Source organism: Eucalyptus grandis, chromosome 9, assembly GCF_016545825.1.
Source record: "Eucalyptus grandis isolate ANBG69807.140 chromosome 9, ASM1654582v1, whole genome shotgun sequence".
In the NCBI taxonomy this organism is placed as follows: Eukaryota; Viridiplantae; Streptophyta; class Magnoliopsida; order Myrtales; family Myrtaceae; genus Eucalyptus; species Eucalyptus grandis.
This window is the reverse complement of record NC_052620.1, coordinates 29449443-29464920: the sequence shown is the minus strand read 5'-3', so window position 1 is coordinate 29464920 and position 15478 is coordinate 29449443. Positions and strand designations below refer to the sequence as shown.

Sequence of the window (15478 nt, the reverse complement as noted above, 5' to 3'; positions counted from 1 at the left end):
ACGAGCCGAACCCTTTCCGTTCCGATGGGTCGGGGCCGATCCTGGGCCTTTCTCTGTGTGGTCTGGGCTTCATTTTGGGCCTTGGGCTTCTCGTTTTGCGGGCTATAACGTCCTACAAGCCTGTCCAGAGACTCCATCGAAGCCTCGAGAATGGAATTTTCTGTTGTAAAATCCCAAATTTTAAGAATTGCTCTTTCGATTTTTACGAATTTTTAAACTAAAAAGAAAACCCGCCCTGCCATTTCCACCGCCACCACGTGCCTATGTCCCCACCGCCTACCGTTTAAAAAAAAAAAACAAAAACAAAAACAAGAAAACTCAGCCACATTGCAAGTTTTTCAACTTCCAGCAAGCTTCCAACTTCAACTTTCTTTATTAATTTAAAAATCTTCGAAAAGGATGAAGATATTATTCATATACACATGTCAAAAAACTTTTGCACCAGAAAATTGGTAAGTTATAGAATAATTAATCCATAATTCACAAAATTAAACTTTTTGAGTGACGGGAATCAATCGAATATGTCGATGGACACAAACTTACATTTCTTCTTTCGGCAATTCCGCCGGCAAAAATATCGAATTTCTTCTGCCGCACGAGTAATCCAAAAAAAGACAGAGAGAAGAAAATAGAATAAAAGCCGAAAATAAAAGGAAAAAGAGACCCAAAAAAAACCATTGGCGCCCAACTCTTTCCTGCCTCAGGAAAAGGCTCCTCTCGAACCAACGTTCTCCCCCCGCCTTCCAACGCCTCTCTCTCTCTCTCTCTCTCTCTCTCTCTCTCTGTGGCAATAAAAATGGGTGCTTTCCATCGTTTGCGATTCACCGGTTCAGGACCTTTTCGGGTGAGCAATGGCGAGGAACGCCCACAAGCACGCCGCTTCGGCTACGCATTGGATCGCGCTGGCGACATGCATGGCTCTCCTCGGAGCCGCCCTGTTCGTGGACTTCCGGTGGGCCTACTCTTCTTCTTCCTCCTCCTCCTCCCCTCCTTCGGCTACCTCCGCCTTTTGGTCGCTCGCTTCCAACTGGGCTCTCGAGAAGTCCGGAATCATCGTCTTCCCCGACCTCGGATCCCGCAACGAGTCCGGTGATCAGGTACCTCTGCTTTTGCTGCATTCGTGTGAACGTGGGGTTCTGTGCCTCGGCTTCTTTCTATTTCCCCGGCGCTTATCTTAGCCAGCAGAAGAGTAGGTTCGGTTTTCCCTCTTGTTTTTCAGTTTGTCTGTGGAATAGCCATTGACCAGCTTGATAGCGATCCCGCTCTGATGCAGCATTCTGCTTTGATCTTTTGATATATGAATAATGAGCTCAGAAATGAATTTACTTATTCCGAGTAGAATGGCGCGTTCGCCGTTATTTAGAGAACGAGTATAGGGAGATTAAAATGCCAACTAAAGTAGCTCCATTGCCGTGAACTTTGGTAGTTTCACTACCTTGTTTTGCATAATCAAGAACGAACATTTATGCGCTCTGCACTCCGAGATGATCAGAAAACCAGAATCTAGATCAGACCCGGATACGGTTTCTCCCCTTTCCTGGTCATTCAATGCCTTGGTCGAATTGTCATGTTTATGTTATTGAGTGAAGTATGTGAATTGTGATTTTGTCTGGGCAAAATTCCAGTTGCAGGAGGTACGTGCTCAAGAAGATCGTGGTCCAGGATCAGACGCTAAAGAAAAGCGCGATCAGGGACCGGATGCTAAAGAAAAGCGTGATCGGGGACCGGATAGATTTTTATCAGCTACTTATGCCGATTTACCCGCTCCAGACATGAAATGGGAAGAGATGCCGCCGGCACCGGTGCCTCGTCTGGACGGTGCTGCAATCCAGATCGATAATCTGTTGTACGTCTTTTCAGGATACCGCACTCTTGACCATGTAATAACCAATGCCCTCGACTTTTTTCTCTGCAAAGTTTTTCATACCAGTACTTTTTTTTCTTCTGGCCACGGACACATGCTGCTATTAGATCTCTGGCTCCTAAATGCAGCTACCATTTTTAGAGTTTGTGATATGCGTGCAACTGGCTGACCGGATTCCGCTACTTTCACGCTTGCATTTCCAGGTGCATTCTCATGTGGATGTGTTCAACTTTACTAGCAATACATGGGGAGGGAGGTTCGACACACCGAAAGATATGGCGAATTCACATTTAGGAATGGCAACTGATGGAAGATACGTCTATATTGTCTCAGGCCAATACGGTCCACAATGCAGAGGGCCGGTGGCTCATACTTTTATCCTCGACACAAAGACGAAGAAATGGGATAAAATGCCCCCATTGCCGGCCCCAAGGTATATAAGTTCACTGATTAGGCGTGAAACACGACTGCCAATCTGTTTAGCCACCATATGGTTGACTCGATCTTAAGTGATGGTAGGTAATTTTCACGTCCTTCAGGTATGCTCCCCCTACGCAATTATGGAGAGGTAGACTTCACGTGATGGGTGGAGGCAAAGAGAATCGCCACACGCCCGCGTTGGAGCACTGGAGTATAGCAGTAAAGGATGGCAAAGTCTTGGAGAAGGAGTGGCGAACTGAAGTGCCCATTCCTCGCGGAGGACCACACAGGTATGGGAACGATCTATCTGGTAATTGCAATTCACGTCCAGAGATTGCTCATTTAGGTTGAATAATGTGAGCTATAACTTAACAACAGGGGCTTCTAATCTCCATTTCCGGTGATTAATTAATTGATCAGCAATTTGGTTTTTGCAGGGCTTGTGTCGTGGTGGATGATAAACTATATGTTATTGGCGGTCAAGAGGGTGATTTTATGGCCAAACCTGGGTCACCCATTTTCAAATGCTCACGCAGGCATGAGGTATGTAGACTTGTTACCATAATTGAATAGAAACATGCTTAGATGCAATCTTTGCAGGTCATGCTACTCATCATCTGGTCGTTGCTTCTATTATCAAAAAGTGCATGCTTGTGTCATATGATGTTCCATTCGAGTTGATTCTTCAGAATAGGATCTTTCCTATTTCAGGTGGTCTACGGCGATGTCTATATGCTTGATGCTGGAATGAAGTGGAAAGTACTGCCTCCTATGCCAAAACCCGACTCCCACATAGAATTTTCTTGGGTGGTGGTGAACAATTCCATTATCATCACGGGAGGTACCACTGAGAAGCATCCAATAAACAAGAGGATGATACTAGTAGGGGAGGTGTTCCGGTTCGATTTGGACACACTGGTACGATTTCTTCTCTCTCATTGAATACGAAGGACTGATGATGCAGGCGGGTGGAAAAGCTTTTCCTATCCAAAATTCGACAAAAAGCAGAAAATGATTCGCCATTTGACGTCTAGTCTAACGGAGTACTCGCTTTAGGAAATTTATGTGGCCATTGTTCAATTTCTCTTTAGTAGTTTCTCTAAGGTAAAATGGACCTGGCATGGCGGCCTTGCTCTGCCTGTTTCTTTAACGTCCTCTTGCTTCTGCACCTGAACGGTGATAACATTTGTGGACGGTGATGTTTTGTGGCAGAAATGGACAGTGATCGGGAAGCTTCCTTACCGCATCAAAACCACAATCGCGGGCTTTTGGGATGGCTGGTTGTACTTCACATCGGGGCAGCGGGATCGAGGGCCAGATAATCCGCAGCCTAAGATGGTCGTCGGAGACATGTGGAGGACCAAGCTGAGATTGTGATGCGAGTCGCGCTAAGTCGACCATTCAAAGCATTGTCTCAGCTTAGATTTTTTTTTTCCCCAAGCAAATTTTCTCTAGGCCCGGTAAATAGTCCAAGTATTCTTTCCTCAATTTTTCTACTTGAGCGAGGCATACAATTATTTAACTGCAGTTTGTCTTACATCCTTGTACAAAAGCGACAGTGTCTTGAATTGAATAGAGGAGAGCATTTACAAAGCAAACGCTGCTTTTAATTTCTCTGTCTTTTGGCGAATAAGTTATTATTTGTATTGAAGTAATTAGTTGCTAGATCGAGATTCTTCCATTGTGCTTTATCATATTAAGTTTGCCTTATCTCTCGATGCTTTGAAGTGCTCCAGGAGTGAAAGACTCGGATAGCCAAGGCTATATCATACGAGAGTCGGATAGGACAAAATTATCTTATCGAAACGTTTGAGGGTCCTGTCATGGATCTGATCAAATCCGGACTAGTCCATGAGAAGCGGAATAATCTAATCCTACCTGGAAAAGACATGGAAAATATAAAAAGAAATGGAGGAAGTCGAAGCTCGAGGTCGTAGGAGACAGACGCATGCAAATGACCACAGCGGCGATGGTCTCTCTCTCGAGTCTCAACCATCTCGTGGTGGTGACGGCCGCCGGCTCACGGTGGGTCACTATCCTGAGCCTAGAGCGAGTGGCTATGGGAGTTTAATGGTTGATTCAACCAGTCACATTTGGGACAGTTCTTATTTTAACTCTTACTACCTTCTAAATTCATCTGTGGATATGTCAATAGCCAGTGATACATTTGCTCATATAGAATACTGAATAAAAGAAAGCCTTTCCTCATCGTGCGGGCGATTAAAAATAGCCTAAGTGTACGAGTTACTGACATGATTTATTCATCTTGTTCTCATATAATTAATAGGCTCGGGCTCCCCGGGCGATTTGCTTTCAATTGCCATACACTTTTCCTTCGACATATTTCTTGCTGGATCTTCCAAATGCAGTCCCGAAATACTCGGACCACCCATAAATATAAAAGACTCTTGATTCTCAAAAGAATCAGGTAAATTTCAATTGTATCCATATTGACATTTCCTATTAGCCCTCCCACCAAGTTGTTTTTCTGTTCTCCGGAATAAAAACTTAGCTCGAGAATAGTTTTGAAATAGAAACGAGAAACAAAAAAAAATTGCTTCTGTTCCCGGAAATAATTTCTAGAAATAAGCTAATTTTCTTTTTTATTTTTCTTTTATTTCTCTCTCTTGCCGCGATCACCTTCAACCGCCCGGAGCCACCGCCCGGCCGGCCGCCACCGCCACCGCCAGTTGGCCTCCACCCGGGTCATCGCCCGCAACGCCGCCCACCGGGAGCCCGCTACGCCGCACACGAGCTGGCCGCTGACCGTCACCGCCGACCACCACCACACAACCCATCGGCAACTGGCGGTCATCAATCCGATGGGGTCATGCGCGGCACAGTGATGATCGGTGGCCAGCGGTCGTGCGGCGACGACGATGGGTAGCGGCAGGCGGCAGTTGGCAAGCGGCAACGGGTGGCAATTGGCGGTCAGCAATTCGTGAGCAAGAATAAAATATAAATAAATACAAAAAATAAATTATTGCGTTGCCAAACGCATTTCTATTCTTTTTCTATTCCAAAAGTAGAAATTTTATGTAGTTACCAAATGGGTTCTTTTATTCAGAAATTATTTCCCGGAATAAAAATAGAAAATAACTATTTTGAAAAAAAAAACTCTTCCCCGGTCAAGAAGCGTTACCATTCACACCCTAAAGGACCGAGCACAGGAACAAAGTTTAAATTGCCATCAGTCGTCTCTGTTTACATTTACATTTACAAAAGGTGGCAAGACAATATCCAGCACTAATACTTACAAAGCAATTGGTGCCTGCAAAATAACATCTTCTTGCCTAATAAAAAGATGAACACTTCACATGAAAGTCACACAGAAGACCTCCTATGAGGAAAGGGGCGGGGACAGAGTACGAAAGGCCTACCGAGAGTATCTTCATCATGGAACCAGTTCACGTCTTTCTCAAACCTAAAACACAGTGCACACTCTTGTCTTAAGGCCTGGATCAAACCCGCTGAGGTGGGGTTCTACATCAACTCATTTTTTGATAAAAACCCATACCCATCTGTCCCACTGTACCTGCACAACATGTGAAGAGCAGTTGAAGAAGACAAGTAGGAATCATCAGATGAAAGCAAGTAATCTGACATCAGCATCTCAATTCAAAATCAGAATGATGACTCAAATTCGGTTCCTAAATTCTAAATTGGCGAAACTCCAATGAATAATAGATCATCTATTTGTTATTTAAACACAACAAGGAAAATAGTGTTAACCATGTCCAGGCATGGGATACCGAACACCACAAAGATGTTTAATAAAATGAGTACATCACAATCATGTATGCTCACTACTAAGCAAAGAGCATACGAGAGAGAGAGAGAGAGAGAGTCCACTGCAAATTAAAGTGCTCCTCTGCAGCCAATGCTTTAAGCAATTTTTGGTTTTCCAGTCCCGGATAAATTCTGTCAGTTGACTTGATTTACCATTCGCAATCAGAATATATAAATGAGAGTTAATGTAAAAACTGTAGATTGTGACTGACCTGATTGTAATCTTCCACTTGAACTCCCCAAGCATCTGGATGCAAAACTATTACAACTTCTTTCTACATCATACAGACATTTCTAATTTCTGGAGAAAAATAAACCAAAATAAATTAGCAAAATAATGAGAGAAACCGGTTAAATCACAAGAAGAAAGAACAAGGAAAGAGAGTATTGCCTTTCATTTCAAGTAAGGAGCATAAGGAGCAGGACAGGGAGAAACAGTGTGATCAGGTAACTGATTTATCAGATCAACTGCCGCCTGCAAGCATGAATTTAGAATTTTCTTTTCCAACCGCACAAGCTGTGTGGCAACTCGCTTCTTTGGGTTTAAAGAGGGATCTGCCAACTAATGATGAAAGAGGAAAGGTAATGAAACCTCAGCAAACAGCTTACAATTGGCATCTTAAGATGGAGTACAGTGGAGTCAAATTACCAAAGTCTCATCTTCACTCAAGGTTGTAGGATAGCCAGCAATCCGTGACTCGAAATATTCAACTAATTGGTCCAAGACAGCCCTCTCTGTGCAAGGACTCACCTGAAGAAAACATTCAACATTTCACAAATTAATTCTTACCAAAATAACATGAGACTTACGGAGCTTCTAAAGCAAAAGACCATCAGTGAACTCTATACAAACAGTATTACATAGAGTAGCATCAGTGAACTGTAGATGAGGTCACTCTGAGAGACGCATCGAGAATCAGAAAAACTGAAAAAATAGCCGAAAACTAACATGTCATCCCCCAGAGTTTAATTTATTATTCAAACTATCTAAGCTAAATGCTAGATAAATGATATATGCATTAAGTATAACATGAGAGCACTTCAAAACTAAAATTGGTTTCAAAGGACGAAACTTACGGGACATATTGGACCTTGGGATGAAATGACTGACTGCATATCTGAAGGATCCGAAACATAGCCCAATCGCAAATAAGGAAGCATATCCCACACAGCTTCCCTTTCCTTTCCAGCATACACCTGCACAACATAGCGTTATAATACTCATGATAGGTAAATCCAAGCTACTAATTTGCCACAAAAAATTTCATACATAAAAGAGTTGTTTCGAAAGCTTTCCGTTTCGTTGAGCAACTATTCTTTTATCCTGATATTGAGGATCCTCAGTATTCAAAGAAGCCTAAAGAGACACAAAGGAGGAAAGCATATTAGAATGTTTGACAAGCATATGATAAAACGACACGGAAAAGAGCAGCCACGTTTACCTCAACCCCAAGCCGATCATAAGAGTTATCTTCATCAACAAAACCATAGTTCAAAAGCAATCTTGAATTAGGCTGTGGTCCACACCTAAGACCAAATATAACAACTAGTAAGGTTGCACTGAAGTGCAGAAGAAGGATGCCTTCAGGATTGCCAAGAAAAGAAGGAAGAGCTCGATTTTACACTGAAAAGCCAACATCAGGAAGAGAAGAATTCATACCAAACAACTATTGGTTCTCCAGCCTTATATGCACGATCAACCACTAGTTCAACAGCACCATCAACGGCTGTCAACATTGCCTTGCAATTGCTTCTATATGTTAGCAATGGGGGACCAAGAGGAACTAAAGCAAATCTTCGTGCAAGACTGACTTTCTGAAATTAAACAAGAGTCATCTGATTAAACAACTATAAAATAGTTCTCTAGTGAGAGCAACAGTGCTTTTTTCCCCGATGCAAAAGGTATGAAGAGCAGCACCTGCAAATGCACCACGCAAGATTGAATTGCCACAAAGGCTTGCTTGAAAATCTCAAACGGAAAGGCCTCAGTTGGAATATCGTAAGGGTATTGCTGCAAGATCAAAAGTAGGTAGTGTCACTGAGCTAGCATAATTACTGGCAAAAGTACAGACAAGAAAATTACTGGTGATAGGAAATGGACAGAGAAAAAGGTATAAGAGCAAAAATTATTACCTGAAACAAAGAACCAGCCATAAACCAAACAGTGTCAAGCTCATTGTATTCTCTTCTGATCCCTTCAGCCCTCTCAAGCACTTCGGCCTAATGCTCCGACACAGAATGTAGAGTTTCAGACTTTTGAAACATAAAACATATAAATACACTTTGATGTAGTTGTCGAAGCATTGACTACAGAGCAACTACAACACCATAGTGTTATAGTACCTTTGTTGGACTTCCTGTTAAGTAATCAAGTTCAGATTCTGCCCATAAAAGCGGAGATTCCACTGCCAACTGGCCCCTTCCACGCTGACGATCAAGCTCCCTTATGTAAGGGTACCAGAAAGACTTCTTCCCTTGCTTCTTCTCATACATTAGATACAAGGCCAAGCATGCCAACTCCGACAATTTGTTCGTGGCAAGTAGTTCCGCTGCAGAGGCCCACGAGATTCAAGCAAATTATGTGCAAGCTAAAACCTGTTGTACTTGAGGCTCCAGAGAACACTAGCGAATTTAAAATCAGTTGCAGGCATCACAGCTTTATCGAGTAGAAAAAGGGTGCTAGATGCAAAACAAAAAAGACCCAGAAAGCAAATTCTCTATCTAATGCTTGCACCAACCTGTAGTAAAATTTCAAGGACATCCATTCATAGTCCGGGGACCAGGCACATAAGTGGCATGTACCACATTTTACCAAATTCGGGATACACAACAGCTTCAGTCAATAATTATCAAGTGTATACTCTGTTCTAATTTTAAAATCACCCCTCGTGCAGTCATTGCTATTACAATAACGATTGCTTTGCCAAAAAAAGTACGCACCATCCTAACAATTCCATGTCATGGAAACAAGTCTTAAGACTAAATTACAATTCTACGACATGCCACACAAACTGCCCGCAGAAAAACCAGTAAAGAAGGTTCCGAAGGAAAATGCACCTTACCAATAGTCTCGTTACCCAGCACTCTCTCCAGTGTCACAACCAGCGAATTCGGAACAGAGAATGCGACATCGCCCACCTGGTCAACGGAAACAATTTTCAGCCTTCAAAAGCTTCACCAATTCAGCAACCGGAAATCAAGACATCAAGATTCGCGACATATCACCGTCCCCCGAAATCCGCACCTGAAGATCTTCGCTGGCGGCGACGTAGTGTATGGGCTGGTGCCTCTCATTGTGCGACGCCCTCTCCTTGAGCACGACCTTGCACGGTGGAAGCCCGTTCCGGTGCATCCAAGACTTCAAGTCGTCCTCCTCCTCCTTCTTGCTCACGACGACCTCGCCGCGCCGCTTCCCCTCCTCCTCCCTGAGCGATCCCCCCACCAGGGTCTCGGAGCTCGACGCCAGGCACAGGTTCCGGCGGCGGGACGGCCGGAGGGCAGCCCGGCTCCTGAGGAGGAAGGCGGCGGCGGCGGCGGCGGGGGAGGCGGGGGGAGAGGGAGCGGAGCGGGAGCGAGACGGGACCGTTGCTCAGGTGGGTGGCGTCCATCTCCGGCGAGGGAGGTGGTTAGGGTTTTGGGGGAGTGGAGAGAGAGAAATGGGTTCTGGTCGTCGTTGCTCGGGGTGAAGAAAGATCTTAGCTTTTCTCGGTTTTTTGCTGGTGGGGGAAGTTCAGAGACGAGATAAGAGAGAAGGAGAGAGAGAGAGGGAGACGGAGACGGGAAGTGAAGGGGCGGAAAGGGAAATGGCGTTCGAAGGACGAACAGATTCTTTTTTGATTGGAGGGAAGAAACTAAAATATTTCTTTTTGTCCCTTCATGAATTTGAAATAGTAAAAATCTCTCGTAAAATTATTGAATCAAATCAAACTTAGACTCGAAAGTTTCCAAACTTGTAAAATTAGTTATCATAATCTAACTATGATAATGAATTTGATTCGTACAAAGTTTCCTTATTTTCTTGAAAAAATTCATCAAAAATCCTAAATCGTGACTAGTACGACAAATTTACGCCAAACTTTTTTTGTAACATAAAAAGCTTTAAATTTTATCAACCGTAACACATTTATCAAAAACTCTATAATTGAAGGGCATTTTCGTCTTTCAATTTTTAAAGTTTTTTTTTTTTTCTTATTCTCTCTTCTCATGGCAAAGGAGAGCTGAACTCAAGCAAGGATTGTAATCGCTGTGTTGGGGGAGGGTTGCCCTCACTTGAGCGGGTGAGAGCAACCCTTGCCTAGGCTGGATTTATTGAGGAAGGCTATCACTCGACATCGAAAATGGGGCATGACTCCAACTAGGGCCGCCCTCACCTGCGTTCAATGAGGGTTACCCTCCTCAAATCTGGCGAAGGCAACCTTTGTCTGAGTCCAATTTCCCTCCGTCAGTGGCAAAGGGAAGGGATAAAAAGAAAAAGAAAAAGAATTTAAAAAGTAAAAGATGAAAATGCTTTACAATTTAGGATAAATACGTTACATGGATACAAAGTCAAAGTTTTTTACATTATAAAAGAAGATTTAAGATAAATGTATCGCAATTGGCAAAGTTTAATATTTTTTTTGCATCACAAAAAACAAGTTTTAGATAAATTTGTCATACTAGGTAAAATTAGGAGTTTTTTTTGGCTTTTTCATCAAAGCCAATAATTATTGTGGAGCCTATTATATATTAGATTTTTGATTGGGAAGAGAGGAATAAATGCTGTGAGGATGCTTTGTTAAAAGAGAAAATGCAATGACATTTTATAATGGTAAATCAAATCTAAATAAGTTTCTAAACCGTTTCATTTGAGGTTTTACGTGCATCTTAGCATCTCTTTAACGTAAAATATTTAAAGAAGAGAGTTGACTATGGAGCTCCAAAAAAGATATCGTGTGGATACCGATAGATTAAAATAATGAACGTAGTCTGGCAACCCACCACAGACGACCCCTATTAGTAGGAAACTACTCCTGTCTTGGTCAGATTACCTAGGGTGTGTTTGTTTATGTTTCTTTTTTTTTTTTTAAACATTTTTCTGTTTTTTGTTCTTTTGTTCCCGGGAACAAAAAAAGAAACACAAATAAGAAACACAAATTTTGTGTTTCTTATTTCAAACAAATCTTAGAAACACTTTTGTATTTCTTCTTATTTTCTTCTTCTTATTTTCTTTCTTTTTTTCTTTCGCCGGTCGCCGGCCTCGGCCATGGCCGGCGACCGCCGACGAGGCGGCGGCCTCGCCCGGCCATGGCGAGGCTCGCCCGTGACATCCCGATTTTCCAATTCTATTTTCAATAAATTGAGACGGGCATTTGGTTGGCACACATATAGTTCTTTTCCTTGAGTCGGCCACTCATGTGGAAACTAGTCTATCGGGTGAAGGTTAAGAGTTTCTAATGCATCGGACTCGAGAATTTGACCCGGGAAGCGATCTTTCGACCGAGTTAATGGGCAAGGGTCATTACGGCACAATTAAAATCGATTAGAGATCGGAGATAGGTCGACTCGACAGAGGCATGTGATCGGTGTGGGTGATTCCACCAGATCGCACAATTCTTGTTGATCGGCCTTGGACCGACTTTTTGTCGATTGGGTACCCTATGTTCGTATTTGAAACCTTGAGATTACCCCGACAACCGAAAGTCGCCAATGTTTCAAAGATGTACATTGTGGCTTGAGATGATAAACCACAGGTCAAATGCATGAAAATTTCTAAAAGCTACTCGGTAGGTTGGGCCTCGCTAATATCGTGCCAAAGTGAAATTAACCGTGGAATTGAGATCGAATCGAAATTGGAAGTCGGGTGTGTCACAAATCATTTCAAGATCATTGAATCATCTTTGGAAGATTTTTCATGCAAGCAGAGCTTTTTAGCAAAATAATCAAGAAATGGCTAATTTGGCTCGAGAAATTAGTATGTCGCTTTTGGTCGCGCTGTTGGGATCTAAGTTGATTATATAGACAAGTGAAGATGTGAATTAAAGTGTGGTGACATTGGATTAATTTTATGGACTTCAATTGGACTCAATTGGGAGAGAATTGATTGGAATTGAAGAAATTGGATGTACAAGAATTGGACTCCAGCGGAAAAATAAAATGGACCCATTGGAGAAAGGTTATGGAAGATTTGAGATAGTGGAATATGACATCACTTGGTGATGTCATGGTGTGGGGCAAGAATGGCTAGGATGTTGACAAGTGTAAGGTGGAGATTTGATTTCAAAAAGGGCACCCATCAACATCATCTTCAAGCTTGGGAAGAGAGAGAGAGAGAGAGAGAGAGAGGAGGGGAGGAGCCGCTCGTGCGACCCGGCCCGACGCCGCCTCCATCCGCTCGGCCAGGCCGCCCATCGCCGGAGTTTGCCACCTCGCCGTCATGCCGAACCGCCGTTGGCCGACCCCCTCTCCTTCCCCTTCCTCTCTGTTGCGGTCTCTCTTCTCCATCTCCCTTGGGCGCCGAGACCCGGCGGCAACCGGAGAAGTCCGTCCGAAGCTACACGCCAATCGGAGGTCTCGTCGTTCGCCGCCGCCGCCGTCGCGCGTCTACCTCGCGCTCGCTGCGCCCGGCCGCGCGCCACTCCGCCCGCTTCGCCCGGCTCGTTGTCCCGAGCCGCTTTGTTCGCTCGCGCAAGAGCTGCCGGAGCTCATTCGTCGGCTGCCGTGCACCGCCGTTCGTCGCCGCCGACCCACGCCATAGCTCCTCCGCCCTTTTCGACCCGAACCGGCGCCGGATCTACCCTTCCTCGGCCTCAAACCGCCATGGACAAAGCGGCTGAAAAAAAAAATGGGTATGCGGCGGATGTTTGGCCCGTTTTGGCCACCTTCCGAGCCCGGATGCTCGGCCCGCCTTGAGGAAAGTCGATCCTCGTGTCGTCCTCGTCGTTTTAATTCGCTCGGCTCGCTAATCCGATGAGTTTAGCTCATTAAACCTCGCTTAGAGGGTTAATTATGCTTTAGGTGTGCTTAGCTTAAGTTGATTAAGCTTAGGTGGTTAATTTAGTTGATTTAATTATGATTTAGATTAAGATGCTTGTTTAATCTAAAGTATGTTTAATTAAATGCTAAGAGAGTTTATTTAAAGTTAAACCTTGATGGGACATAATAGGGTTTTAATTTTGAATTATTTAATTGCTTCGAAATTCTGGAAATTTATAATATTATATTAATTCCGAAATTATTAAAATATTATTATTTAAAAAAAAACGGAAAAATTATTTTTGATCCCGGTTGTTCGAATTTCGTGCCGATCGTTCTTTGTGTATTCGGATTTTGAAATTGATGATTGGATATTATAAATTGAGCGTGGATCATGAAAAATATGAATATTATTATTTAATTATTTTCGGAATAAATTTAATTATTTAATAAATTCCGAAAATTTTGTCGAGACCCTAAACTCTCGGAATTTCATGCCGATCATTTCTTTGTGCATTTAGAATTTGATATTGATGATTGGTTGTGATGAATTGAGTGTGATTGCGATTTATAGGGATTCTTTATGAAATCTAAGTGTAGAAATTGATGGGAGATTGGCCGTGATTGACCACCTATTAGAGGTCGTGCCCAGTGAGGCCGTGAAATACCACCTAGGAAAGGTCGTGTCCAATGAGGCCGTGAAAAACCACCTACGAGAGGTCGTGCCCGATGAGGCCGTGAAATACCACCTATTAGAGGTCGTGCCTAATATGGCTGTGATAAACCACCTATGAGAGGTCGTGCCCAGTGAGGCCGTGATGAACCACCTATGAGAGGTCGTGCCCAGTGAGGCCGTGATGAACCACCTATGAGAGGTTGTGCTTAGTGAGGCCGTGATAAACCACCTATTAGAGGTCGTGCCTGATGAGGCCGTGAAATACCACCTATTAGAGGTCGTACCTGATGAGGCCGTGAATTACCACCTGATTACAGGTCGTGCCGAGTGGGGCCGTGATTGCCACTAATTGTTAAACCTTCCTATAGGGTTGGGATTAAGAGCAATGATTGATTTGCTAGAATGACATGTAATCGGTCGAGTCGATTGATCGCTGAGACGATCCAAGTGGTTGAATGGTTTGATAATGTGATTGTGCCATGGTTGTTTGGTTATCATAATTACACGTGGTTGGTTCATATAAATTGTGCTAACCTGCAGATAAAGGCTGAGGCGAGGTAAGTCCTCTGTGTGATGTGGCTAGGCCACCCGGGGCGTATTTTCTTTCTAATAGGGGTTTAGGGGGTTGAACTTGCTGAGACATCGTCTCATCCCTGGTTGTGGGATTAAAATTTCGGGTCCCCGTGGACGGAGCGACCGGATAGCTTTGGTTGGCCTTGAGGAGTTGCGAGTGAAGTCATAAGGATTGGAGAGCGTGTCCGACTTGTAGGTCGTAGGACAATTCCTTTTTTAAGGGCCTGGTCTTTTGTAGACGGTTGGCGCGAGACCTCTGTTTGTAATTACATTGAATTATGGAAGTGTTATGTTGTGATTTGGTTTCTCGCTTTCTATCCCGTATTTTATTGTCGGGGTTTTATAATACGTTCGCTTGCGCAATAAAAAATGAATGGGGTCGGCGACACTACAGGGAAGGTCGCATTTGAATGACCATGGTGAGATGTTGACACGCTCGGGGTTCGGCGTGACATCGCCGGCCCCGGCGAGGGTCGGCCTCGCCCGGCCACGGCGAGGCCGACCTCGTCTTGGCCGGGGCGAGCTCGATCTCGCCCATATCCGGCGAGGCCGAGCTCGCCCGGCGGCGAGGCTCGACCTCGCCGGCCACCGCCACCGGCGACGCCGACCAGGCGGTGGCTCGGCGAGGCCGACCTCGCGCCGGGCGGGCGAGCTTGATCTCGCCTAGATCCGGCGAGGCCGAGCCTCGCCCGGTATGGCGAGGCTCGACCTCGCCGAGGGCGGCGAGCCTCGCCGTGGCCGGGCGAGGCCGCCCTCGTCGACCCGGGTCGCCGCCCATGGCCGAGGGCCGAACCGGCAAAAGAAGAAAAAAAAAAAAAAGAAAAAGAAAAAGAAAAAAAATAGAATAAAAATATTAAAAAATAAAAGAAATAAAAAAATTATACAAATTTACCAAACATGTTTCGTTTATTTTTTATTCCTTAACAAATTTACTAAACGCGTTTTTGTTGAAAATTGTTCCGGCAACGAAACATTTTTTCTTTTCATTCGCTCCCTAACAATTTTTAAACAAAACACAACCAAACGCACCCGCAAGAACCAAACACCAAGGATCATGATCACCGGGTCGGATTCGTTCACCAATATTCGGCCCAAAAACATGGGCCTCCAAGCGTACACCGCTCTGCTTCCGTTTCCAAAGCCCAAGCCCGACACCGGATCGACCACTGAGCCCACGAAAGAAAACCATCACCATCTCCGATCTC

The 15478-nt window shown here is 44.2% G+C and overlaps 2 protein-coding genes across 2 annotated transcripts; one reads left to right on the top strand and one right to left on the bottom strand.

The window, feature by feature from the left end:
• Nucleotides 1-808: 808 nt before the first annotated feature.
• Nucleotides 809-3904, top strand: LOC104419159 (kelch repeat-containing protein At3g27220). Its single transcript, XM_010030728.3, has 7 exons — nucleotides 809-1097; nucleotides 1626-1880; nucleotides 2068-2297; nucleotides 2404-2574; nucleotides 2722-2827; nucleotides 2996-3202; nucleotides 3497-3904. The coding sequence occupies exons 1-7, from the start codon at nucleotides 852-854 to the stop codon at nucleotides 3659-3661; spliced, it is 1380 nt and encodes a 459-aa protein (XP_010029030.1). The 5' UTR covers nucleotides 809-851; the 3' UTR covers nucleotides 3662-3904.
• Nucleotides 3905-5428: 1524 nt separating this feature from the next.
• LOC104419158 (ribulose-1,5 bisphosphate carboxylase/oxygenase large subunit N-methyltransferase, chloroplastic) lies at nucleotides 5429-15468 on the bottom strand. The gene is made up of 14 exons (XM_039302519.1): nucleotides 15303-15468; nucleotides 9318-9661; nucleotides 9136-9211; nucleotides 8417-8622; nucleotides 8207-8293; nucleotides 7992-8084; nucleotides 7734-7888; nucleotides 7516-7600; nucleotides 7344-7430; nucleotides 7151-7270; nucleotides 6723-6824; nucleotides 6465-6635; nucleotides 6286-6374; nucleotides 5429-5819 (listed from the first exon to the last, which is right to left on the bottom strand). Exons 1-12 carry the CDS (start codon nucleotides 15466-15468, stop codon nucleotides 6468-6470), a joined length of 1689 nt encoding a protein of 562 aa, XP_039158453.1. The 3' UTR covers nucleotides 5429-5819; nucleotides 6286-6374; nucleotides 6465-6467.
• Nucleotides 15469-15478: the final 10 nt, after the last annotated feature.

What these genes read in the sequence shown, in the direction of transcription:
- LOC104419159 (XM_010030728.3), top strand. Translation starts at nt 852, where the DNA reads ATGGCGAGGAACGCCCACAAGCACGCCGCTTCGGCTACGCATTGGATC. An exon ending in GATACCGCACTCTTGACCAT is followed by an intron (nt 1,881 to 2,067) that starts GTAATAACCAAT and finishes TTGCATTTCCAG; the next exon opens with GTGCATTCTCATGTGGATGT. An exon ending in GGTTCGATTTGGACACACTG is followed by an intron (nt 3,203 to 3,496) that starts GTACGATTTCTT and finishes GTTTTGTGGCAG; the next exon opens with AAATGGACAGTGATCGGGAA.
- LOC104419158 (XM_039302519.1), bottom strand. Translation starts at nt 15,468, where the DNA reads ATGGTGATGGTTTTCTTTCGTGGGCTCAGTGGTCGATCCGGTGTCGGG. An exon ending in ATGATCGGCTTGGGGTTGAG is followed by an intron (nt 7,431 to 7,515) that starts GTAAACGTGGCT and finishes GTGTCTCTTTAG; the next exon opens with GCTTCTTTGAATACTGAGGA. An exon ending in CCCAAGGTCCAATATGTCCC is followed by an intron (nt 6,825 to 7,150) that starts GTAAGTTTCGTC and finishes TGTTTTCTTCAG; the next exon opens with GTGAGTCCTTGCACAGAGAG.